General features: G+C 41.8%; 1 protein-coding gene across 1 annotated transcript in view; it reads right to left on the bottom strand.

The window, feature by feature from the left end:
* Positions 1 to 26,674, bottom strand: part of LOC137895919 (inositol polyphosphate-5-phosphatase A-like) — a 194,418-nt gene that overhangs the window by 121,506 nt on the left and 46,238 nt on the right. Inside the window, exons 3-4 of the mRNA XM_068741446.1 lie at positions 22,815 to 22,915; positions 22,494 to 22,581 (exon numbers count right to left, since the gene is read on the bottom strand). Of these exons, the coding sequence (XP_068597547.1) occupies positions 22,494 to 22,581; positions 22,815 to 22,915 (189 nt within the window). The remainder of the gene's footprint in view (positions 1 to 22,493; positions 22,582 to 22,814; positions 22,916 to 26,674) is intronic.

Below are 26,674 nucleotides of genomic sequence, written 5' to 3'. Positions count from 1 at the left end.
TCCTTTCTGATCAATGTAAGCTCCAAGAGAGCTCTACTGAGGGTGATAAAGGTCAATTTGCCTTGGCAAGAGCTGGCCCTGGGACACCTGCAGGGGAGGCGAATGTATCAATATTATTAGCTATAGGTCACTGTCCCAGAAAGACATTTTGAGCAGCATGGTGGACAAGGACTGTCCCTCACACCGTGGTGCTGGTCCAAGCGCCCCTACTATGCTGAGGCTGCATGACGAGGCTGGAAGCTTGACTCTGTGCTGTGGCCTGATAGAGAATTAAATTAAAGAGCGAGGAGAGAGAGAGAGAGTTGGCCTTGCCCCCTCCAGCAGCTGGGGATCGAAGCCTAAATTAGCCTAAAGGCTAACGAGCAGTAATTACAGGAAAGGCAGCAAGACAACGACTGAGCACAACGCCGTGGGGTCCTGAAGCCTGTGTCTGTCTGCCTGTCTAGGGGTCAACGACAGGCAGACCAGATTACGTTGATGCCCCATTTGTGCCTTTAATCCATAAGAAGGAACAGAGAACACTCAAATGTGCAGAGAGACCCAGAGCAGCGTTAACAGCACATTTCAGGAGAGGACAAAGTGCAGGTTGAGGAAGCTCTCAGCTCTGAGCTCACCAGAATCCGTACTTGGCTTACCGATAACAAACTGTCACTACATCTTGGTAAAACAGAATCTATTCTTTTTGGGTCTAAACACTCTCTACGTGAGATAAATGTTAATGATTTCAAGGTCACAGTCGATAATACAGTAATCTCCAGCAAAGAAGAGATTACCTATTTGGGCTGTGTTCTTGACAAATACCTGTCTGGCGATAGTATGGCAACTAAGGTGATCAAAAAAGTCAATCAGAGAACAAGATTTTTGGGCAGAATGTCTGCTTTTGTCTCCGGACGCTTGCTGGAGCCTCGTTCAGCCCCTCTTTGACTATGCTAGCACCTCCTGGTATTCAAACATCAAAGTGTCCCTGAAAACCAGGCTCCAAACCTCCCAAAACAAGCTGATTCGGCTACTCCTCAATCTGGGGCCCTCCAGCAAGAGTGATGGGCCGAGCTAGCCACTCCCAATGCACACACACACACACACACTCTCTCACACTCACACACACTCTCTCACACTCACACACACACACTCTCACACACTCTCTCACACTCACACACACTCTCACACTCTCACACACACACACACACACACACACACTCTCACACTCACACACACTCTCTCACACTCACACACACACACTCTCACACACTCTCACACTCTCACACTCTCACACACTCACACAGTCACACACTCTCACACACTCTCTCACACTCACACTCACACTCTCTCACACACACACACACACACACACACACTCACACACAAACACACACACACACACACTCACTCACACACTCACACACACACTCACACACAAACACACACACACACACACACACACACACACACACACACACTCACAGCAGAACACGAATCCTCCCCCTGCGACCAGGGCAGGCAAATACTACAGCTGCGTTTAAATACTCTGAGTGGTTTATTTTCCTCCCCGGCCGGACAAGCTGACATCTGGCATTTGTGACGCGTGGATATTAACCTTCTCTGAATGGATGAGCTAAAGTGGGCGTCGTAAAAAGGCAATCGACTCGGACACACGACGGCTTCCACCATCAAACTAAATGGAATATCCTTGTCTTATATATCAGAATACCAATTTTGAGCATGCCAGAAAAAAATCCAATTTGAGTTGGGAGCAGCAGAACTCCCCGTGCCTGGCCTCTCCCCTCTCATTTTCATTCCTGCCCGGCCGGGGGGCTATTCATCAGCACCCGAACAGAGGACACCTCCCGCCTGCTCACAAATGCGTGGAGCAGGCAATAAAATTAACCTTGTGGCAATTGTTTTCCCACCCGTCTGATGGCCCCATGTCAGCTCATCTGTTAAAGCGGGGAGGAATAAAAAAGTCAAGCTCAGATGTGCAGAAAACGATGGCCTGGCGTGGCGGGGTGGGGGCTGAGGGACGCACCTGGATGGAGGCCGGATAATTCCAGATTATGGAGTCGGAACCCGATCAATCAGTGTCGGTGCGGAGCAGGACGGTAACGAGCACGTTGGAAACGACGACGCAGGATGCTGATTTCTGCCTTTTACAGTTCACCAGCATCCTTTCAATGGGGGGGGGGGGGGCAAGATGGAGGAGAGGATGGTAAGAGTGTGTGTGCGTGCATGTGGGTGCGCGAGGGGCATAAACATCCTTCATAGGATGTTTATTTGCTCTCAACATCGCCTAGAAATCAATATTTTTAATTTGGGTCGGAGTTATTATTTTTGCCATCACTGCGCGGGGGCGAGAGCAAAGTGGCTCATATTTTAGCACTAAAAAGATCGATATGACAGGCTCACCTTCACTCCGCCCCTCCGGTGGCAGGGAGGGGGCCGCACATCATAGCGGACGGTGGCGAGGAACACCCGGCCCACCTCATGCTGGAACCACATCATCATCCGCGGCTTGAGACCCCCCCCCCTCCCACCAAAAGCAGTTTGGCAACACAGCTGATTTACTCCCCACAGTCTCACACAGGTTAGCGTTTTACTAGGGGGGGGGGGGGGTGCAGCCCATGCATACTGCAGAGATGACCCAAGACGGCCGCCGATTCGACACCTTCTAATTAACGCATCCGTTTTTACTCCTCTCAACATGTTCTATCCCCCCCCCCCCCCCCCCGTGCAGAGTCAATGATTGTCGCTCAACCCGTGTCCTCCGTGTGTTTGCACTGAGACACGACTGATGTCAGCGACGAGTTACGTCCAGTTGCACTTCAGCCATATTGGAATAAGAAGCGTGGCCTGTTCAGCCAGCCCTAGCCGTCGTTCCTTTAAGGGGGGGGGGGGAAGTCGTTGACCTGTGTGAAGCCAGCACAGCGACCGTGGCCCTGCTTTCTCAGGGTCTCTCTCTGCACAGCCAGGCTTCAGAGGGCGATATAGGACGCGCTAAAACAAGGCGATAAATGCAGGGGACATTTCCAGGTAATTGTGTAAACACACTCACGCCGAGTCTCAGAGTCAGCAGGGAGGGGCACTAAGTGTTCATAAATTCCCCGCCGAGCGCCGATGACTGGGTCGCAGCCCGCTGCCTGGAGAAGGACGAAGGTCTCGTCTCTGGAGCAGAGCGATGCGTTCAGAGGAAAGAACAGGCTGGTGTTTCGTCCGCAGCATTAGCGTCACCTAAAGCAGGGGTCCCCAACCACCGGTCCGTGGCCCGGTACCGGCCCGTGAGGCATTTGTTACCGGGCCGCACAGAAAGAATAACTAGTGTAAACAATTTCCGTCGTATCGATTATTAGCGTCTAAAAGGTGTTTTATTTTGAAAAACCACCGGATTTTCTCCAACGTAACAATCGCCTGTGAACTTACATGCTTTCAAGATTCAAGATTCAAGATACTTTATTATCATTATGCGAACATAATAAAACCGTGAGAAGGCCCACGGCTTTAGGCACTCATTGGAACATAAACGAAAACTGTAATCTCTCTTAAGACAACGATATACACATGCTTTACGTGATACTAAAAACAGACGTGAACTCGCGAAAATCAAATTAAAAAACAAACGTCTTTGGAGAGCTTCTTTGCTAATGGGAAAAGTCCAACTGAGGAGGAAGAAGAGGAGGAAGAAAATAAGACTTATTTTAACAGACAAACCGGGAGTCGGACTTAAAAGGTTTATCTCCAACAGCTGATTAGCTTCGTTAACGAGCAATGAAGGGTTAAAACGGCTTCAGCACAGAGAGACCAAGAACCCGGATTAAAAGACCAGAATATGGAATTTATGAAAGAAAAAAACGTGAAGATGAAGGACAGAAGGAATTATTAGTACTAATGGTGAGTAGATATTGGTGTAATACTTGTGTAATAGTTATTGCAAGTGCATAATATACAGTTTATTGATAAGATCATATTCCTCTTTTTTATTTAATTACACCCCCCAGTCTGCGAAAAAATTGCCCGCCATGAAACTGGTCCGTGGCGGGAAAAAGGTTGGGGACCTCTGACCTAAAGGGCTCGGCTCCCCGCTGCGTCTGCGTCTTTGTGTCACTAAAAGCTGCTGAAGTCATCCCGACTGGAGGGGTTGACTTGTACTGACTGAAATACAGTGAAAAGAACTGCAACACAAAGCTCCTGCTGACCATCTCAAATGTTCACCAAGGCATCGGCCACTTTGAAGGCTTCATGTGTGGAAACAAGACACTCGTCAAAATGTCTCCTGGTTCCTTCTCCATCCGAGCAAACATTGCTTTGTTCATTGTTAGGAGACCTTTCTATTCCTACTTTCATGTTCTTGTTTTATTATATTGTACTTTACACCTCCCATTCCCTTCTCTCTGCTGGGATCGCTCTGCAGGAGGAAGACGTGGGAGCGGCTGGAGGGAATGTTCCCGCTCGGAAACATGCAAAGTGATAAATGTCAGTTACCGCGAAAATAAAATCATCGTTAAACAGCGGAGGGCAGCAACCGCTCCTTCAGTACGCCTCATCCAGTCGCTCTATGGTGCTGTCGCTACGGTTACAGCCTTCCTCTGGTCACCATAACAGCAGGGAAGTCACTCAGCACTGGTTCCAGACCCAGCAGAAAAGTCACATACGAATGTACGTAATGACATCTCTCTGTGTGTGTAATAGTGTCTCTGTGTGGGTGTAATAGTGTCTCTGTGTGTGTAATAGTGTCTCTGTGTGGGTGTAATAGTGTCTCTCTGTGTGTGTGTAATAGTGTCTCTGTGTGGGTGTAATAGTGTCTCTGTGTGGGTGTAATAGTGTCTCTGTGTGGGTGTAATAGTGTCTCTGTGTGGGTGTAATAGTGTCTCTGTGTGGGTGTAATAGTGTCTCTGTGTGGGTGTAATAGTGTCTCTGTGTGGATGTAATAGTGTCTCTGTGTGGGTGTAATAGTGTCTCTGTGTGGGTGTAATAGTGTCTCTGTGTGGGTGTAATAGTGTCTTTGTGTGGGTGTAATAGTGTCTCTGTGTGGGTGTAATAGTGTCTCTGTGTGGGTGTAATAGTGTCTCTGTGTGGGTGTAATAGTGTCTCTGTGTGGGTGTAATAGTGTCTTTGTGTGGGTGTAATAGTGTCTCTGTGTGGGTGTAATAGTGTCTCTGTGTGGGTGTAATAGTGTCTCTGTGTGGGTGTAATAGTGTCTCTGTGTGGGTGTAATAGTGTCTCTGTGTGGGTGTAATAGTGTCTCTGTGTGGGTGTAATAGTGTCTTTGTGTGGGTGTAATAGTGTCTCTGTGTGGGTGTAATAGTGTCTCTGTGTGGGTGTAATAGTGACTCTGTGTGGGTGTAATAGTGTCTCTGTGTGGGTGTAATAGTGTCTGTGTGGGTGTAATCGTGTCTCTGTGTGGGTGTGATAGTGTCTCTGTGTGGGTGTAATAGTGTCTCTGTGTGGGTGTAATAGTGTCTCTGTGTGGGTGTAATACTGTCTCTGTGTGGGTGTAATAGTGTCTCTGTGTGGGTGTAATAGTGTCTCTGTGTGGGTGTAATAGTGTCTCTGTGTGGGTGTAATAGTGTCTCTGTGTGGGTGTAATAGTGTCTTTGTGTGGGTGTAATAGTGTCTCTGTGTGGGTGTAATAGTGTCTCTGTGTGGGTGTAATAGTGTCTCTGTGTGGGTGTAATAGTGTCTCTGTGTGGGTGTAATAGTGTCTCTGTGTGGGTGTAATAGTCTCTCTGTGTGGGTGTAATAGTGACTCTGTGTGGGTGTAATAGTGTCTCTGTGTGGGTGTAATAGTGTCTTTGTGTGGGTGTAATAGTGTCTCTGTGTGGGTGTAATAGTGTCTCTGTGTGGGTGTAATAGTGTCTCTGTGTGGGTGTAATAGTGTCTCTGTGTGGGTGTAATAGTGTCTCTGTGTGGGTGTAATAGTGTCTCTGTGTGGGTGTAATAGTCTCTCTGTGTGGGTGTAATAGTGACTCTGTGTGGGTGTAATAGTGTCTCTGTGTGGGTGTAATAGTGTCTCTGTGTGGGTGTAATAGTGTCTCTGTGTGGGTGTAATAGTGTCTCTGTGTGGGTGTAATAGTGTCTCTGTGTGGGTGTAATAGTGTCTCTGTGTGGGTGTAATAGTGTCTCTGTGTGGGTGTAATAGTCTCTCTGTGTGGGTGTTATAGTGACTCTGTGTGGGTGTAATAGTGTCTCTGTGTGGGTGTAATAGTGTCTCTGTGTGGGTGTAATAGTGTCTCTGTGTGGGTGTAATAGTGTCTCTGTGTGGGTGTAATAGTGTCTCTGTGTGGGTGTAATAGTCTCTCTGTGTGGGTGTAATAGTGTCTCTGTGTGGGTGTAATAGTGTCTCTGTGTGGGTGTAATAGTGTCTCTGTGTGGGTGTAATAGTGTCTCTGTGTGGGTGTAATAGTGTCTCTGTGTGGGTGTAATAGTGTCTTTGTGTGGGTGTAATAGTGTCTTTGTGTGGGTGTAATAGTGTCTCTGTGTGGGTGTAATAGTGTCTCTGTGTGGGTGTAATAGTGTCTCTGTGTGGGTGTAATAGTGTCTCTGTGTGGGTGTAATAGTGTCTTTGTGTGGGTGTAATAGTGACTCTGTGTGGGTGTAATAGTGTCTCTGTTAATGAGGCTCTGCCGCCTCGCTACGGGCGAGACACAACCATGAACTGAAAAAGAATATTCCACGATGGAGGAGGCAGAGGATGTATTTAAACACGCATTTAGATCTCCCGAAGGGAAATGTCAGGACATAATCCGGTCAGGAGGACGAGTCCTTCATCACGTGGGTCCTTGAGGAAGAGGATGTTCAATAAAATCAGCATTTTATATCAGAATGTTTTGTTTCTTGAGGAAGGCTATGCGATATGAATTTAATGTGTATGTGTGGCGTATACTTGTACACACAAACGTTCCTGTAGATGATTTGCACGTTATTTAGTTTCAGAATTTTCACAAAAAGGCAAAACAAAAAAGATGCTAATTTTCCTAAATTGATGGAAAATGAAACTCAAATAGTAGCATGGGCGATCAATAAATGTCCAAACGCCAAGAAGATTAAATTGATCATCGATCAGTAGAATGAAGAACTGAGACGCTGCTGTCAGTGATTTATGTCCATCTCTAATGACAAATTCATTGTTGACTCTCTAATGAATGAAAACAAATATTATTTTCAGCTTTAATATCAGCCAGCAAAGAAAAAGGGTTTCTCGTGTTCATGTATCCATCACAGTCTCACCGAGTCGCTCCACTTCCAGACACACAAACACACAACGCAGCCAAACCATGCGGCACAGCTGTCCCCAGATGTTGTCCCACTGACATTGTGGGACATCGACAGGTCAGAGGAGAAGGCACACATTTGTATCCAGAGCACAAGACAAAAAGAAAAAAGAAAAAGACTGGGGAAGCCACTATGGGTGATGTCATCAGAGTGACTGCCTGTGATTGGATGTTAACACCAGAGGACCAAGTGAAAACTGCAATCTGGTTTTAATGAAAAAGACAATTCAGCAAAAAGGTTAATCTATAAACGAACATCCTTAAGTATTAAGTAAACAGCCCGTATTAAGTAAACAGCCCGTATTAAGTAAACAGCCCGTATTAAGTAAACAGCCTTTATTAGTAAACAGCCCGTATTAAGTAAACAGCCTGTATTAGTAAACAGCTGTATTAAGTAAACAGCCCGTATTAAGTAAACAGCTGTATTAAGTAAACAGCCTGTATTCAGTAAACAGCCCGTATTAAGTAAACAGCCTTTATTAGTAAACAGCCTGTATTAAGTAAACAGCTGTATTAAGTAAACAGCCTGTATTCAGTAAACAGCCCGTATTAAGTAAACAGCCTTTATTAGTAAACAGCCTGTATTAAGTAAACAGCCCGTATTAAGTAAACAGCCCGTATTAAGTAAACAGCCCGTATTAAGTAAACAGCCCGTATTAAGTAAACAGCCCGTATTAAGTAAACAGCCCGTATTAGTAAACAGCCCGTATTAAGTAAACAGCCTGTATTACGTAAACAGCCTTTATTAAGTAAACAGCTGTATTAAGTAAACAGCCTGTATTAAGTAAACAGCCCGTATTACGTAAACAGCCTTTATTAAGTAAACAGCTGTATTAAGTAAACAGCCTGTATTAAGTAAACAGCCCGTATTAAGTAAACAGCCTGTATTACGTAAACAGCCCGTATTAAGTAAACAGCCTGTATTACGTAAACAGCCTTTATTAAGTAAACAGCTGTATTAAGTAAACAGCCTGTATTAAGTAAACAGCCTGTATTACGTAAACAGCCCGTATTAAGTAAACAGCCCGTATTAAGTAAACAGCCCGTATTAAGTAAACAGCCCGTATTAAGTAAACAGCCCGTATTAAGTAAACAGCCCGTATTAAGTAAACAGCCCGTATTAAGTAAACAGCCTGTATTAAATAAACAGCCCGTATTAAGTAAACAGCCTGTATTAGTAAACAGCCCGTATTAAGTAAACAGCCTGTATTACGTAAACAGCCTTTATTAAGTAAACAGCTGTATTAAGTAAACAGCCTGTATTAAGTAAACAGCCCGTATTACGTAAACAGCCTTTATTAAGTAAACAGCTGTATTAAGTAAACAGCCTGTATTAAGTAAACAGCCCGTATTAGTAAACAGCCCGTATTAAGTAAACAGCCTGTATTACGTAAACAGCCTTTATTAAGTAAACAGCTGTATTAAGTAAACAGCCCGTATTAAGTAAACAGCCTGTATTAAGTAAACAGCCCGTATTAAGTAAACAGCCCGTATTAAGTAAACAGCCCGTATTAAGTAAACAGCCCGTATTAAGTAAACAGCCTGTATTACGTAAACAGCCCGTATTAAGTAAACAGCCTGTATTACGTAAACAGCCTTTATTAAGTAAACAGCTGTATTACGTAAACAGCCTTTATTAAGTAAACAGCCTGTATTAAGTAAACAGCCCGTATTACGTAAACAGCCCGTATTAAGTAAACAGCCTGTATTACGTAAACAGCCTTTATTAAGTAAACAGCTGTATTAAGTAAACAGCCTGTATTAAGTAAACAGCCTGTATTACGTAAACAGCCCGTATTAAGTAAACAGCCCGTATTAAGTAAACAGCCTGTATTACGTAAACAGCCCGTATTAAGTAAACAGCCTGTATTAAGTAAACAGCCCGTATTAAGTAAACAGCCTGTATTACGTAAACAGCCCGTATTAAGTAAACAGCTGTATTAAGTAAACAGCCTGTATTCAGTAAACAGCCCGTATTAAGTAAACAGCCTTTATTAGTAAACAGCCTGTATTAAGTAAACAGCCCGTATTAAGTAAACAGCCCGTATTAAGTAAACAGCTGTATTAAGTAAACAGCCTGTATTCAGTAAACAGCCCGTATTACGTAAACAGCCTTTATTAAGTAAACAGCTGTATTAAGTAAACAGCCTGTATTAAGTAAACAGCCCGTATTACGTAAACAGCCTTTATTAAGTAAACAGCTGTATTAAGTAAACAGCCTGTATTAAGTAAACAGCCCGTATTAGTAAACAGCCCGTATTAAGTAAACAGCCTGTATTACGTAAACAGCCTTTATTAAGTAAACAGCTGTATTAAGTAAACAGCCCGTATTAAGTAAACAGCCTGTATTAAGTAAACAGCCCGTATTAAGTAAACAGCCCGTATTAAGTAAACAGCCCGTATTAAGTAAACAGCCCGTATTAAGTAAACAGCCCGTATTAAGTAAACAGCCCGTATTAAGTAAACAGCCCGTATTACGTAAACAGCCCGTATTAAGTAAACAGCCTGTATTACGTAAACAGCCTTTATTAAGTAAACAGCTGTATTACGTAAACAGCCTTTATTAAGTAAACAGCCTGTATTAAGTAAACAGCCCGTATTACGTAAACAGCCCGTATTAAGTAAACAGCCTGTATTACGTAAACAGCCTTTATTAAGTAAACAGCTGTATTAAGTAAACAGCCTGTATTAAGTAAACAGCCTGTATTACGTAAACAGCCCGTATTAAGTAAACAGCCCGTATTAAGTAAACAGCCCGTATTAAGTAAACAGCCTGTATTACGTAAACAGCCCGTATTAAGTAAACAGCCTGTATTAAGTAAACAGCCCGTATTAAGTAAACAGCCTGTATTACGTAAACAGCCTTTATTAAGTAAACAGCTGTATTACGTAAACAGCCTTTATTAAGTAAACAGCCTGTATTAAGTAAACAGCCCGTATTACGTAAACAGCCCGTATTAAGTAAACAGCCTGTATTACGTAAACAGCCTTTATTAAGTAAACAGCTGTATTAAGTAAACAGCCTGTATTAAGTAAACAGCCTGTATTACGTAAACAGCCCGTATTAAGTAAACAGCCCGTATTAAGTAAACAGCCCGTATTAAGTAAACAGCCCGTATTAAGTAAACAGCCCGTATTAAGTAAACAGCCCGTATTAAGTAAACAGCCCGTATTAAGTAAACAGCCCGTATTAAGTAAACAGCCCGTATTAAGTAAACAGCCTGTATTAAATAAACAGCCCGTATTAAGTAAACAGCCTGTATTAGTAAACAGCCCGTATTAAGTAAACAGCCTGTATTACGTAAACAGCCTTTATTAAGTAAACAGCTGTATTAAGTAAACAGCCTGTATTAAGTAAACAGCCCGTATTACGTAAACAGCCTTTATTAAGTAAACAGCTGTATTAAGTAAACAGCCTGTATTAAGTAAACAGCCCGTATTAGTAAACAGCCCGTATTAAGTAAACAGCCTGTATTACGTAAACAGCCTTTATTAAGTAAACAGCTGTATTAAGTAAACAGCCCGTATTAAGTAAACAGCCTGTATTAAGTAAACAGCCCGTATTAAGTAAACAGCCCGTATTAAGTAAACAGCCCGTATTAAGTAAACAGCCCGTATTAAGTAAACAGCCTGTATTACGTAAACAGCCCGTATTAAGTAAACAGCCTGTATTACGTAAACAGCCTTTATTAAGTAAACAGCTGTATTACGTAAACAGCCTTTATTAAGTAAACAGCCTGTATTAAGTAAACAGCCCGTATTACGTAAACAGCCCGTATTAAGTAAACAGCCTGTATTACGTAAACAGCCTTTATTAAGTAAACAGCTGTATTAAGTAAACAGCCTGTATTAAGTAAACAGCCTGTATTACGTAAACAGCCCGTATTAAGTAAACAGCCCGTATTAAGTAAACAGCCTGTATTACGTAAACAGCCCGTATTAAGTAAACAGCCTGTATTAAGTAAACAGCCCGTATTAAGTAAACAGCCTGTATTACGTAAACAGCCCGTATTAAGTAAACAGCTGTATTAAGTAAACAGCCTGTATTCAGTAAACAGCCCGTATTAAGTAAACAGCCTTTATTAGTAAACAGCCTGTATTAAGTAAACAGCCCGTATTAAGTAAACAGCCCGTATTAAGTAAACAGCTGTATTAAGTAAACAGCCTGTATTCAGTAAACAGCCCGTATTACGTAAACAGCCTTTATTAAGTAAACAGCTGTATTAAGTAAACAGCCTGTATTAAGTAAACAGCCCGTATTACGTAAACAGCCTTTATTAAGTAAACAGCTGTATTAAGTAAACAGCCTGTATTAAGTAAACAGCCCGTATTAGTAAACAGCCCGTATTAAGTAAACAGCCTGTATTACGTAAACAGCCTTTATTAAGTAAACAGCTGTATTAAGTAAACAGCCCGTATTAAGTAAACAGCCTGTATTAAGTAAACAGCCCGTATTAAGTAAACAGCCCGTATTAAGTAAACAGCCCGTATTAAGTAAACAGCCCGTATTAAGTAAACAGCCCGTATTAAGTAAACAGCCCGTATTAAGTAAACAGCCCGTATTACGTAAACAGCCCGTATTAAGTAAACAGCCTGTATTACGTAAACAGCCTTTATTAAGTAAACAGCTGTATTACGTAAACAGCCTTTATTAAGTAAACAGCCTGTATTAAGTAAACAGCCCGTATTACGTAAACAGCCCGTATTAAGTAAACAGCCTGTATTACGTAAACAGCCTTTATTAAGTAAACAGCTGTATTAAGTAAACAGCCTGTATTAAGTAAACAGCCCGTATTACGTAAACAGCCCGTATTAAGTAAACAGCCCGTATTAAGTAAACAGCCCGTATTAAGTAAACAGCCTGTATTACGTAAACAGCCCGTATTAAGTAAACAGCCCGTATTAAGTAAACAGCCCGTATTAAGTAAACAGCCCGTATTACGTAAACAGCCCGTATTAAGTAAACAGCCCGTATTAAGTAAACAGCCCGTATTAAGTAAACAGCCCGTATTAAGTAAACAGCCCGTATTACGTAAACAGCCCGTATTAAGTAAACAGCCTGTATTACGTAAACAGCCTTTATTAAGTAAACAGCTGTATTAAGTAAACAGCCCGTATTAAGTAAACAGCCCGTATTAAGTAAACAGCCTGTATTACGTAAACAGCCCGTATTAAGTAAACAGCCCGTATTAAGTAAACAGCCCGTATTAAGTAAACAGCCCGTATTAAGTAAACAGCCCGTATTACGTAAACAGCCCGTATTAAGTAAACAGCCTGTATTACGTAAACAGCCTTTATTAAGTAAACAGCTGTATTAAGTAAACAGCCTGTATTAAGTAAACAGCCCGTATTAAGTAAACAGCCCGTATTACGTAAACAGCCCGTATTAAGTAAACAGCCCGTATTAAGTAAACAGCCCGTATTAAGTAAACAGCCCGTATTAAGTAAACAGCCCGTATTACGTAAACAGCCCGTATTAAGTAAACAGCCTGTATTAAGTAAACAGCCTGTATTAAGTAAACAGCTGTATTAAGTAAACAGCTGTATTAAGTAAACAGCCCGTATTAAGTAAACAGCCCGTATTAAGTAAACAGCCTGTATTAAGTAAACAGCCTGTATTAAGTAAACAGCCCGTATTAAGTAAACAGCCTTTATTAGTAAACAGCTGTATTAAGTAAACAGCCCGTATTAAGTAAACAGCCTTTATTAGTAAACAGCTGTATTAAGTAAACAGCTGTATTAAGTAAACAGCCTGTATTAAGTAAACAGCCTTTATTAGTAAACAGCTGTATTAAGTAAACAGCTGTATTAAGTAAACAGCCTTTATTAGTAAACAGCTGTATTAAGTAAACAGCTGTATTAAGTAAACAGCCCGTATTAAGTAAACAGCCTTTATTAGTAAACAGCTGTATTAAGTAAACAGCCCGTATTAAGTAAACAGCCTGTATTAAGTAAACAGCCCGTATTAAGTAAACAGCCCGTATTAAGTAAACCGCCCGTATTAAGTAAACAGCCCGTATTAAGTAAACAGCTGTATTAAGTAAACAGCCCGTATTAAGTAAACAGCCTGTATTAAGTAAACAGCCTGTATTAAGTAAACAGCCCGTATTAAGTAAACAGCCCGTATTAAGTAAACAGCCCGTGTTAAGTAAACAGCCCGTATTAAGTAAACAGCCTGTATTAAGTAAACAGCCCGTATTAAGTAAACAGCCCGTATTAAGTAAACAGCCCGTATTAAGTAAACAGCCCGTATTAAGTAAACAGCCCGTATTAAGTAAACAGCCCGTATTAAGTAAACAGCCTGTATTAAATAAACAGCCCGTATTAAGTAAACAGCCCGTATTAGTAAACAGCCCGTATTAAGTAAACAGCCTGTATTACGTAAACAGCCTTTATTAAGTAAACAGCTGTATTAAGTAAACAGCCTGTATTAAGTAAACAGCCCGTATTACGTAAACAGCCTTTATTAAGTAAACAGCTGTATTAAGTAAACAGCCTGTATTAAGTAAACAGCCCGTATTAGTAAACAGCCCGTATTAAGTAAACAGCCTGTATTACGTAAACAGCCTTTATTAAGTAAACAGCTGTATTAAGTAAACAGCCCGTATTAAGTAAACAGCCCGTATTAAGTAAACAGCCCGTATTAAGTAAACAGCCCGTATTAAGTAAACAGCCCGTATTACGTAAACAGCCCGTATTAAGTAAACAGCCCGTATTAAGTAAACAGCCCGTATTAAGTAAACAGCCCGTATTACGTAAACAGCCCGTATTAAGTAAACAGCTGTATTAAGTAAACAGCCTGTATTCAGTAAACAGCCCGTATTAAGTAAACAGCCTTTATTAGTAAACAGCCTGTATTAAGTAAACAGCCCGTATTAAGTAAACAGCCCGTATTAAGTAAACAGCCCGTATTAAGTAAACAGCCTGTATTACGTAAACAGCCTTTATTAAGTAAACAGCTGTATTAAGTAAACAGCCTGTATTAAGTAAACAGCCCGTATTACGTAAACAGCCTTTATTAAGTAAACAGCTGTATTAAGTAAACAGCCTGTATTAAGTAAACAGCCCGTATTAGTAAACAGCCCGTATTAAGTAAACAGCCTGTATTACGTAAACAGCCTTTATTAAGTAAACAGCTGTATTAAGTAAACAGCCCGTATTAAGTAAACAGCCCGTATTAAGTAAACAGCCCGTATTAAGTAAACAGCCCGTATTAAGTAAACAGCCCGTATTAAGTAAACAGCCCGTATTAAGTAAACAGCCCGTATTAAGTAAACAGCCCGTATTAAGTAAACAGCCTGTATTACGTAAACAGCCTTTATTAAGTAAACAGCTGTATTACGTAAACAGCCTTTATTAAGTAAACAGCCTGTATTAAGTAAACAGCCCGTATTACGTAAACAGCCCGTATTAAGTAAACAGCCTGTATTACGTAAACAGCCTTTATTAAGTAAACAGCTGTATTAAGTAAACAGCCTGTATTAAGTAAACAGCCTGTATTACGTAAACAGCCCGTATTAAGTAAACAGCCCGTATTAAGTAAACAGCCCGTATTAAGTAAACAGCCCGTATTAAGTAAACAGCCCGTATTAAGTAAACAGCCCGTATTAAGTAAACAGCCCGTATTAGTAAACAGCCCGTATTAAGTAAACAGCCTGTATTACGTAAACAGCCTTTATTAAGTAAACAGCTGTATTAAGTAAACAGCCTGTATTAAGTAAACAGCCCGTATTACGTAAACAGCCTTTATTAAGTAAACAGCTGTATTAAGTAAACAGCCTGTATTAAGTAAACAGCCCGTATTAGTAAACAGCCCGTATTAAGTAAACAGCCTGTATTACGTAAACAGCCTTTATTAAGTAAACAGCTGTATTAAGTAAACAGCCCGTATTAAGTAAACAGCCTGTATTAAGTAAACAGCCCGTATTAAGTAAACAGCCCGTATTAAGTAAACAGCCCGTATTAAGTAAACAGCCCGTATTAAGTAAACAGCCTGTATTACGTAAACAGCCCGTATTAAGTAAACAGCCTGTATTACGTAAACAGCCTTTATTAAGTAAACAGCTGTATTACGTAAACAGCCTTTATTAAGTAAACAGCCTGTATTAAGTAAACAGCCCGTATTACGTAAACAGCCCGTATTAAGTAAACAGCCTGTATTACGTAAACAGCCTTTATTAAGTAAACAGCTGTATTAAGTAAACAGCCTGTATTAAGTAAACAGCCTGTATTACGTAAACAGCCCGTATTAAGTAAACAGCCCGTATTAAGTAAACAGCCCGTATTAAGTAAACAGCCTGTATTACGTAAACAGCCCGTATTAAGTAAACAGCCTGTATTAAGTAAACAGCCCGTATTAAGTAAACAGCCTGTATTACGTAAACAGCCCGTATTAAGTAAACAGCCCGTATTAAGTAAACAGCCCGTATTAAGTAAACAGCCCGTATTAAGTAAACAGCCCGTATTACGTAAACAGCCCGTATTAAGTAAACAGCCTGTATTACGTAAACAGCCTTTATTAAGTAAACAGCTGTATTAAGTAAACAGCCTGTATTAAGTAAACAGCCCGTATTAAGTAAACAGCCTGTATTACGTAAACAGCCCGTATTAAGTAAACAGCCCGTATTAAGTAAACAGCCCGTATTAAGTAAACAGCCCGTATTAAGTAAACAGCCCGTATTACGTAAACAGCCCGTATTAAGTAAACAGCCTGTATTACGTAAACAGCCTTTATTAAGTAAACAGCTGTATTAAGTAAACAGCCTGTATTAAGTAAACAGCCCGTATTAAGTAAACAGCCTGTATTACGTAAACAGCCCGTATTAAGTAAACAGCCCGTATTAAGTAAACAGCCCGTATTAAGTAAACAGCCCGTATTAAGTAAACAGCCTGTATTACGTAAACAGCCCGTATTAAGTAAACAGCCTGTATTAAGTAAACAGCCTGTATTAAGTAAACAGCTGTATTAAGTAAACAGCTGTATTAAGTAAACAGCCCGTATTAAGTAAACAGCCCGTATTAAGTAAACAGCCTGTATTAAGTAAACAGCCTGTATTAAGTAAACAGCCCGTATTAAGTAAACAGCCTTTATTAGTAAACAGCTGTATTAAGTAAACAGCCCGTATTAAGTAAACAGCCTTTATTAGTAAACAGCTGTATTAAGTAAACAGCTGTATTAAGTAAACAGCCTGTATTAAGTAAACAGCCTTTATTAGTAAACAGCTGTATTAAGTAAACAGCTGTATTAAGTAAACAGCCTTTATTAGTAAACAGCTGTATTAAGTAAACAGCTGTATTAAGTAAACAGCCCGTATTAAGTAAACAGCCTTTATTAGTAAACAGCTGTATTAAGTAAACAGCCCGTATTAAGTAAACAGCCTGTATTAAGTAAACAGCCCGTATTAAGTAAACAGCCCGTATTAAGTAAACCGCCCGTATTAAGTAAACAGCCCGTATTAAGTAAACAGCTGTATTAAGTAAACAGCCCGTATTAAGTAAACAGCCTGTATTAAGTAAACAGCCTGTATTAAGTAAACAGCCCGTATTAAGTAAACAGCCCGTATTAAGTAAACAGCCCGTGTTAAGTAAACAGCCCGTATTAAGTAAACAGCCTGTATTAAGTAAACAGCCCGTATTAAGTAAACAGCCCGTATTAAGTAAACAGCCCGTATTAAGTAAACAGCCCGTATTAAGTAAACAGCCCGTATTAAGTAAACAGCCCGTATTAAGTAAACAGCCCGTATTAAGTAAACAGCCCGTATTAAGTAAACAGCCCGTATTAAGTAAACAGCCTGTATTAAGTAAACAGCCCGTATTAAGTAAACAGCCCGTATTAAGTAAACAGCCCGTATTAAGTAAACCGCCCGTATTAAGTAAACAGCCCGTATTAAGTAAACAGCCCGTATTAAGTAAACAGCCCGTATTAAGTAAACAGCCCGTATTACGTAAACAGCCTGTATTACGTAAACAGCCCGTATTAAGTAAACAGCCCGTATTAAGTAAACAGCCTGTATTAAGTAAACAGCCCGTATTAAGTAAACAGCCCGTATTAAGTAAACAGCTGTATTAAGTAAACAGCCCGTATTAAGTAAACAGCCCGTATTAAGTAAACAGCCCGTATTACGTAAACAGCCTGTATTACGTAAACAGCCCGTATTAAGTAAACAGCCTGTATTAAGTAAACAGCCCGTATTAAGTAAACAGCCCGTATTAAGTAAACAGCCTGTATTAAGTAAACAGCCCGTATTAAGTAAACAGCCCGTATTAAGTATACCGCCCGTATTAAGTAAACAGCCCGTATTAAGTAAACAGCCCGTATTAAGTAAACAGCCTGTATTAAGTAAACAGCCTGTATTAAGTAAACAGCCCGTATTAAGTAAACAGCCCGTATTAAGTATACCGCCCGTATTAAGTAAACAGCCCGTATTAAGTAAACAGCCCGTATTAAGTAAACAGCCCGTATTACGTAAACAGCCTGTATTACGTAAACAGCCTGTATTAAGTAAACAGCCTGTATTAAGTAAACAGCCTGTATTAAGTAAACAGCCTGTATTAAGTAAACAGCCTGTATTAAGTTAACAGCCCGTATTAAGTAAACAGCCCGTATTAAGTAAACAGCCTGTATTAAATAAACAGCCTGTATTAAGTAAACAGCCCGTATTAAGTAAACAGCCTGTATTAAATAAACAGCCTGTATTAAATAAACAGCCTGTATTAAGTAAACAGCCCGTATTAAGTAAACAGCCTGTATTAAATAAACAGCCTGTATTAAATAAACAGCCTGTATTAAGTAAACAGCCCGTATTAAGTAAACAGCCTGTATTAAATAAACAGCCTGTATTAAATAAACAGCCTGTATTAAGTAAACAGCCCGTATTAAGTAAACAGCTGTATTAAGTAAACAGCCCGTATTAAGTAAACAGCTGTATTAAGTAAACAGCCTGTATTAAGTAAACAGCCCGTATTAAGTAAACAGCCCGTATTAAGTAAACAGCCCGTATTAAGTAAACAGCCCGTATTAAGTAAACAGCTGTATTAAGTAAACAGCCCGTATTAAGTAAACAGCTGTATTAAGTAAACAGCCTGTATTAAGTAAACAGCCCGTATTAAGTAAACAGCCCGTATTAAGTAAACAGCTTTATTAAGTAAACAGCCCGTATTAAGTAAACAGCCCGTATTAAGTAAACAGCTGTATTAAGTAAACAGCCCGTATTAAGAAAACAGCCCGTATTAAGTAAACAGCCTGTATTAAGTAAACAGCCTGTATTAAGTAAACAGCTGTATTAAGTAAACAGCCCGTATTAAGTAAACAGCCCGTATTAAGTAAACAGCCTGTATTAAGTAAACAGCCTGTATTAAGTAAACAGCCCGTATTAAGTAAACAGCCTGTATTAAGTTAACAGCCTGTATTAAGTAAACAGCCCGTATTAAGTAAACAGCCTGTATTAGTAAACAGCCCGTATTAAGTAAACAGCCTGTATTAAGTAAACAGCCCGTATTAAGTAAACAGCCCGTATTAAGTAAACAGCCTGTATTAAGTAAACAGCCCGTATTAAGTAAACAGCCTTTATTAGTAAACAGCCCGTATTAAGTAAACAGCCCGTATTAAGTAAACAGCCCGTATTAAGTAAACAGCCTGTATTAAGTAAACCGCCCGTATTAAGTAAACAGCCTGTATTAAGTAAACAGCCCGTATTAAGTAAACAGCCCGTATTAAGTAAACAGCCTTTATTAGTAAACAGCTGTATTAAGTAAACAGCCTGTATTAAGTAAACAGCCTTTATTAGTAAACAGCCTGTATTAAGTAAACAGCCCGTATTAAGTAAACAGCCCGTATTAAGTAAACAGCCCGTATTAAGTAAACAGCTGTTTTAAGTAAACAGCCCGTATTAAGTAAACAGCTGTATTAAGTAAACAGCCTGTATTAAGTAAACAGCCCGTATTAAGTTAACAGCCTGTATTAAGTAAACAGCCCGTATTAAGTAAACAGCTGTTTTAAGTAAACAGCCCGTATTAAGTAAACAGCCCGTATTAAGTAAACAGCCCGTATTAAGTAAACAGCCCGTATTAAGTAAACAGCCCGTATTAAGTAAACAGCCTGTATTAAGTAAACAGCTGTATTAAGTAAACAGCCCGTATTAAGTAAACAGCTGTATTAAGTAAACAGCCTGTATTAAGTAAACAGCTGTATTAAGCAAACAGCCCGTATTAAGTAAACAGCTGCATTAAGTAAACAGCCCGTATTAAGTAAACAGCCCGTATTAAGTAAACAGCTGTATTAAGTAAACAGCCCGTATTAAGTAAACAGCTGTATTAAGTAAACAGCCCGTATTAAGTAAACAGCCTGTATTAAGTAAACAGCCCGTATTAAGTAAACAGCTGTATTAAGTAAACAGCCCGTATTAAGTAAACAGCCCGTATTAAGTAAACAGCCTGTATTAAGTAAACAGCCCGTATTAAGTAAACAGCCTGTATTAAGTAAACAGCCCGTATTAAGTAAACAGCCCGTATTAAGTAAACAGCCCGTATTAAGTAAACAGCCGTACTCGTGCTGCGTATAGAAAATGGCAGATCATTATATTCTCCAAAGGCCATGTTTGTAATATTCTTTTGAAAAGAGCAAATGTGACTGTGATTTATGAGTCTTTGTGGAGGTGCAGCGTAGCGGAGTGATGAAGCAGAAAAACAGAGACACAGCCCAGTGGGACCCGGTGGGACTCAGTGGGACCCGGTAGACTCGGTGAGACCCATCAGGACCTGGTGGGTCCCGGCGAGACCCAGCAGGACCCGGTGGGTCCCGGCGAGACCCGGTGGGACTCGGTGAGAATCAGTGAGACCCGTGTTGACCCCCCCCCGTCCATAGCGGTATATGCTGTAGTGTACTAATCTAATTCATGCATGTTTTATAGGATGTTTTTACTCATCTTACTCTAATACTTATACACAACTGAGCACAATTTAAACTATATCAAATATTTTTCAAAAAGTACAAAAGCAACAATTTCTGTCAACTTTATAAAGAAATGCTCGTATTTTCATGAGGTGACGTTAAACTTTCAGAGTAAGTTATGTCTTTATAATTACAAATTGTTCTTCAATAAATCAGTTTAACCAAACGGTAATTTAATCACCAAATATTTGAGCAGCTGATTTGATTAAAAAAAGAAAATATATTCATTCATTTAATTATGTGATCAAGTGAACAACACTTGGATGTCCCCACCCCCCCCCCCCCCCCCCCCCCCCCCCCCCCCTACCGATGTGTCCTTGAGCATCGCTGAACTCCAACTCGCTGCCTGGCTGGCGTGAGGAGTGCGAACAAACATCGTACTATGTCGAGTTCTATCGGACAACGAAGCTTGTTTCAGCTTCCAGCGGCCCTGATGCCTGCTGGGAATTTGAGTCTCTGGCTCCACCTAGAGGTGAAGCACAAAACGTATTCAGCTGCCAATCAATTCATGGAAGGGAAAGAAGTGTCCTACAAATTAAAGCCGATATCTGGTCAAACTACATCTGTAGATGTTTGTGTCCTTCATTGTTCATACAGACGGGACACGTTCTGGATACTTACTTCATATATTGACTTTATTTCTATTATGATTTTTATTTATGTAATTTTTTTATCATTTAAACAAAGCTGTGTGTTTCTTGTTTTTGTAGTTGCAACTATCCAGCATAAAGAAAACCAACCTGATGATTGATCATATTAAAATGTAAATCCAGATATCTACTGCCATCGAGTGGCCACACGCTGTTACTACACACTGAGGAGAAAGTTGGAGGCAGCAGAACACTCCTGTAAAATGCATCTTCACAATTATTCTATTGAATCTGGTTTTTTTAATAGGTTGCTAAATTAATTTTAAAGTAGTTGTGGGGGACGACTTCATGTTTTCCGGAATGGACAGTAAAACCTCGCCTTCCGAGCGCATTGATATGCGACATAGATTTGTAAGCACGCTTCCAGACGCTGACGCTCGATGGCCGAGCGCTCAAAAACGCATGACGATGGAGATGACATGATCCATCGATGTGACCTGATTCGGCTACTCCTCAATCTGGGCCCATGACCCACCTTCTTCCTGGACATTTTGCTAGCCTAAAATGGCTCAGGGTAGAAGACAGGGTTAAACAACTCAAAATGGGATTGGCTTTTAAAATAGTCAATGCAGCTCTGCCCTCAGTCCCCTCAATCCCTGCATACCTGAATAAACACCTCCACAGATTTAGTGACACCCACAGCCACAACACTAGAGGGAGCTCAAACAACAACCTGATTACCCCCTCCTACAGGACTAACATGGGTAAATCATCTTTCTACAATACTGCCCCCTAAGGGTGGAACTGTTTGACTCCTGCCCTCAAAACATGCACCTCTTTGGCCTCCTTCAAAACGGCCCTAAAAATACACCTTTTAGGGGGACAGAAACGGAGATAGTCATCACGACTCTCTCCGGATCAAACCCCCCCCCCCCCTTTTTTTTGTCCACCTACGTTGCACATATTAAGTGTCTTTGTAATTTATTGTCATTCATTGCCATTTTGCATTTGTGGTGTAATTTATTTTTAATTTATTGTTATCCTGCATCAATTGAGTAATTTAATATTAATTTTATTGGTATTTTTAAATGTCGATGATTTATGTACGAAGGACTTTCAACGGAAACAAGACCGCAAGGGCTTTTTAGAAATGCTCCTCTTAGACAGGATGTTTGACTGTACTTGTACTGTAATACATGCTACTGTGTGACTGTACTTGTACTGTAATACATGCTACTGTGTGACTGTACTTGTACTCTGACATTCTATCTAATAAATATATTCATCATCACTATGTACAATCCTCAACCAGAAGGATGCTGTCAAGAACACAGAGGCAGAACTACTATGTTCATGTACCAGTATCTGTAAGGTACAATTACTGCATAAAGTGTCTACGTAACGTCGATTCTCTCACTGACCCATGATTTCATGGTCTTCTGAGTGCAACCTCAGCAAGTCAACAAGCTGCACGGTGACCGCATGCATGAACCAACGCACCTGAGGAACTCTCCAAGCCACCGGCTCAACAACCGTATCGAACAGCAGAGGATGCATTCTGAGCTAGCGCGGCTTTTACTGAGGCTAAGCGTCCTCTAGCGGAGGCCGAGGGTTTGACTCTGCCCGCCATCGCCCTCGTGCTCTCCCGCATTTCCTGTGTCTGTCAAAGTGCAGTAACTCAAAGAGGTACTGTACCGTGAAATGCTCCTGGGATTTGTAGTCCTCATCGAGGTAGACGCGGGCTCGATTGTACTCCTTCATGGCGTCGCTGGACAACAACTCTCTGTTGGACACACAGAAAGACAACCACGACAAGGATGTCCTATCAAACTCTTCAAGTCGTACCACATCATCCAACATTAGCATGATGAGACGTATTCTTTTAAATGCATCCACGGATTACACGCAGTGAGGGGCATGCTGGGGGCATTCCACAAGCCACGCCCACATCCCACTGTCACTGAAAACCGTCAACAACGTGAACGAGTGTGACCAAATGGTGAAGGCGATACTTACGTAACAAAACTACCAACGTGTGACATGGAAGCCTCGTAGTTCTTCCCGCCCACCTCCTGACAGTGCACGGCCAGGAAGCCAGGCTTTTGTGTTTGCACCGTCTGCAAGAAAAAAAGAAAAAGAGAGACGAGCACGAGTCAGAAAGGAGGGACAGAAGACGTCAGACGTCCAACACAGAAGAATGAGTAAGTCGCCCCAGCAGACATTTAGTGTACGATAATTATGGATTTGAGAGCCTCAAGGAAAGCTGCAGCTCGAGAGTGAACGGCAAACAGCTTTAACCGTTCGGCGTTAAGATGAGCAGCTCCAGCAGCGTTTGTTCTTCGTCTCTTAGTCTAAGGAAACACATTATTCACCGTATTCCTCGTCAAACAGATCAAAAAGAAAACATTTGAATCCACAACTTTATGTCATGTTCTGTTTTGGATGTCGTTGGTCTGTCTGTCGGTCTGTCTGTCCGTTGGTCTGTCTGTTGGTCTGTCTGTCCGTTGGTCTGTCTGTCTGTCTGTCTGTCGATCTGTTGGTCTGTCTGTCTGTCTGTCTGTCGGTCTGTTTGTCTGTTGGTCTGTCTGTTGGTCTGTCTGTCTGTTGGTCTGTTTGTTTGTCTGTTAGTCTGTTTGTTTGTCTGTCTGTCTGTTTGTCTGTCTGTCGGTCTGTTTGTCTGTTGGTCTGTCTGTTGGTCTGTCTGTTTGTCTGTTGGTCTGTTTGTTTGTCTGTCTGTCTGTCTGTCTGTCTGTCTGTTTGTCTGTTTGTCTGTTGGTCTGTTTGTTTGTCTGTCTGTCTGTCTGTCTGTTTGTCTGTTTGTCTGTTTGTCTGTTGGTCTGTTTGTTTGTCTGTCTGTCTGTCTGTCTGTCTGTCTGTTTGTCTGTTTGTCTGTTGGTCTGTTTGTTTGTCTGTTAGTCTGTCTGTCTGTCTGTCTGTCTGTCTGTTTGTCTGTTTGTCTGTCTGTTAGTCTGTTTGTTTGTCTGTCTGTTTGTTTGTCTGTCTGTCTGTTTGTCTGTTTGTCTGTCTGTCTGTCTGTCTGTTTGTCTGTTTGTCTGTTGGTCTGTTTGTTTGTCTGTTAGTCTGTTTGTTTGTCTGTCTGTCTGTTTGTCTGTTTGTCTGTTGGTCTGTTTGTTTGTCTGTTAGCAGGATTATGGAAAAACTGCTGCATGGATCTTGGTGAAAAGAATTCTGAAGATGGGTCTTGGTCTAACTTTTATCCTATTACATTTTGAGAGTGATCCGGATACCGGTTTGGATACAAAAACAAAACAAATCCCATTTTCTTATAATCAGAGTCACAAAGGGGTCCGATATGAACCACCATGAAACACGTCTTCTGGTTCTGATCCAGAATGAGGTCAGGAACAAATATTACGTTTTAACATTAAACCCATTTATGGATTCAAGAATCAGTTAAAAATAAACACAAACTCTGATTCACTTTAACTTTTCATGTTGGTGTATAAAGATACCAGAACAATCTAGAACCTTCTGGTGCTGATCCAGATCACTGTGGGGACGGTGGAGATCCAGTTAGGAAGGGAGCGAGCTGCTTGGGGGAGGTCTGTGCTCTCTGAGTGCTTTTCTAGTTTACAAGATATAATAAGATATTTTATTTTCAAATAAAGTAAATGGTAAAATCCAGATTTTTTGTGGTATCAAGATGGGTTGATGATGATCCAGATCACCTTGTGGACGGTGTAGATCCAGTTAGGAAGGGAACTGGATTTACCAAATGCATTTTATTGTCATTATATTTTTACACTGCAAACACACCAGAGTACACGGGCCCCTTGAAACAACCACACACACATGCATATATGCATAGGGGAGGGGGCATATGGTGAAGGCGCCGCCATGATCAGCGCAGTTGGGGGGCTGTGCCTTGCTCAAGGGCACCTCGGCAGTGCTCTGAGGGTAAACTGGTCTCATTACGTCTGGGCTGGGAACCCAACGCCCACCATCACTGTTCAGTCCAATCAGAAGCCGCGGCTCACAGGGAAGCTACGCAGGCTCCTGAAAGCTCGGAGCGCTGGTGGGCCGGAGAACAGGGAGGGCAATCTGTCCTCCAGGAGGGTAGCTCATCGCTTCAGTCCCAGCAGAGGGGGGGGGGGGGGGGGGGGATTCAGACCATCAATGACTACAAGCCCCCTACCACAGACACAGACAGCACCACCTCTCTGCTGAATGGGCTGAATGCCTTCTTCGCTCGCTTTGAGGGAGTGTCTCTACCCCCCCCCCCCCCCCCCCCCCGACAGCATACCTGGTCGTGTGCTGAGGGACTCTGCGGGGGGGTCACATCTTTAACGTCTCACTGAGCCAGGCTTGGATCCAGATGCTTTTAAAGCCACCACAATCATCCACCCCCAAAACAAAGAAGTGGTCGCCCTCCTGCCTCAATGAATACCGTCCGGTTGCACCCACCCCCACCCCATTATCATCAAGGGCTTCAAGCGGCTAGTCAGTAACTTATCTAGACCCCCCTCCCCGGACCATGTCCGACCACTCGACTGATGATGCCATCTCCACTGCCCTCACACATCTGGACACAAAGAACTGCTGTGTTTAGTGTTCAACATAATCCCCCCCCCCCCCCCCCCCCCCTCAGCATCTCATTGTCAAACCGGACCGGCTCACTGTGCACCTGGCCGACAGGTAGGCCACAGGCAGTACAGGTCGGCAGCAACACATCCGGCGCCATCACACTGAACACAGGGCCCCCCCAGGGATGTGTGCTGAGCCCCCTCCTCTTTACACCAACGGACAGCCCCGACCTCTTCATGAAGCTTGAGAACGACACAACAGTGGTGGGCGTCATCGGTAACGGTGATGAGACAAACTACAGGAGGGACACAACACAACAATCTCTCCCTGAACGTTGACAAGACAAAGGACATTATTGTGGACTCCAGGAGAGCGCACCCCCCGCATGATCCTCGAACCATCGACGGCACTGCTGTGGAGAGGGTGAGCAGCACCAAGTTCCTGGGTGTGCACATCACTGAGGACCTCTCCTGGACCACCTGTTTCAGGACACCTCAGCCCTTAGCTTGTCGTACTTAGTAGCGTGTAGTACAGTCCAAGCTAAGTGTGCTAGTAGCACTCCAGAAGATGGGTGAGGTGTAGCTCCATCAGAAAGACATTGATGGTGGGGGCCTGCCTCTGTCTGATATGCTGCTCAGAATATACCCCAGACGATGGGTATGGTAGAGCTTTTATTTTGGTACGATGCTAGGGTGATCAGGGAGACAGGTAGGAGAGGACTGGGTGTGTCTTCTGGAAGGAAAGGAGATAAGGAGACCTGGTGGTGGAACCAGGAAGTGCAGAAGTGTCTACAGGAAAAGAGGTTAGCTAAGAAGACGTGGGGCATTAGAGAGTAAACAGGAGAACAGGGAGATGAGATGCAAGGTAAAGGTAGAGGTCAAAGGTCAAACAGAGGACATCTGATGACCTGAATGAAGGTTAGATAGTAAAGAGGGAGAGAATGATCTGAACAGGCTGGACAGACAGAGACAGGAAGGATGTTCAGCATGTTAGAGTGATGAAGAGTAGAGAGGTCAAAGGTCAAACAGAGGCCAGTAGTGTGTAGGAAGATGGAAGAAGTATTTAGAGGAATTAATGAATGAGGAAGATGAGAGAGAACAAAGGGGAGTAGAGGAACCTGTTGTGGACCAGGAAGTGATGAAGATTAGCTTTAGTGAACTTCATCCGCGATGAAGAGGATGAAGAGGATGAAGAATGGGAAGGCAGCTGGACCAGAGACGTACCTGTGCAGGTGTGGAAGTGTCTAGGAGAGGAAGCTGCAGAGTTTTTAACGGGGTTTAATACGATGCTCCACAGTGAACAGGGATTTGAGCAAACAGAATATAATGGAA

The sequence above is a fragment of the Brachionichthys hirsutus genome, chromosome 7 (genome assembly GCF_040956055.1).
Source record: "Brachionichthys hirsutus isolate HB-005 chromosome 7, CSIRO-AGI_Bhir_v1, whole genome shotgun sequence".
Lineage (NCBI taxonomy): Eukaryota > Metazoa > Chordata > Actinopteri > Lophiiformes > Brachionichthyidae > Brachionichthys > Brachionichthys hirsutus.
This window is presented reverse-complemented; position numbering and strand designations above follow the sequence as displayed.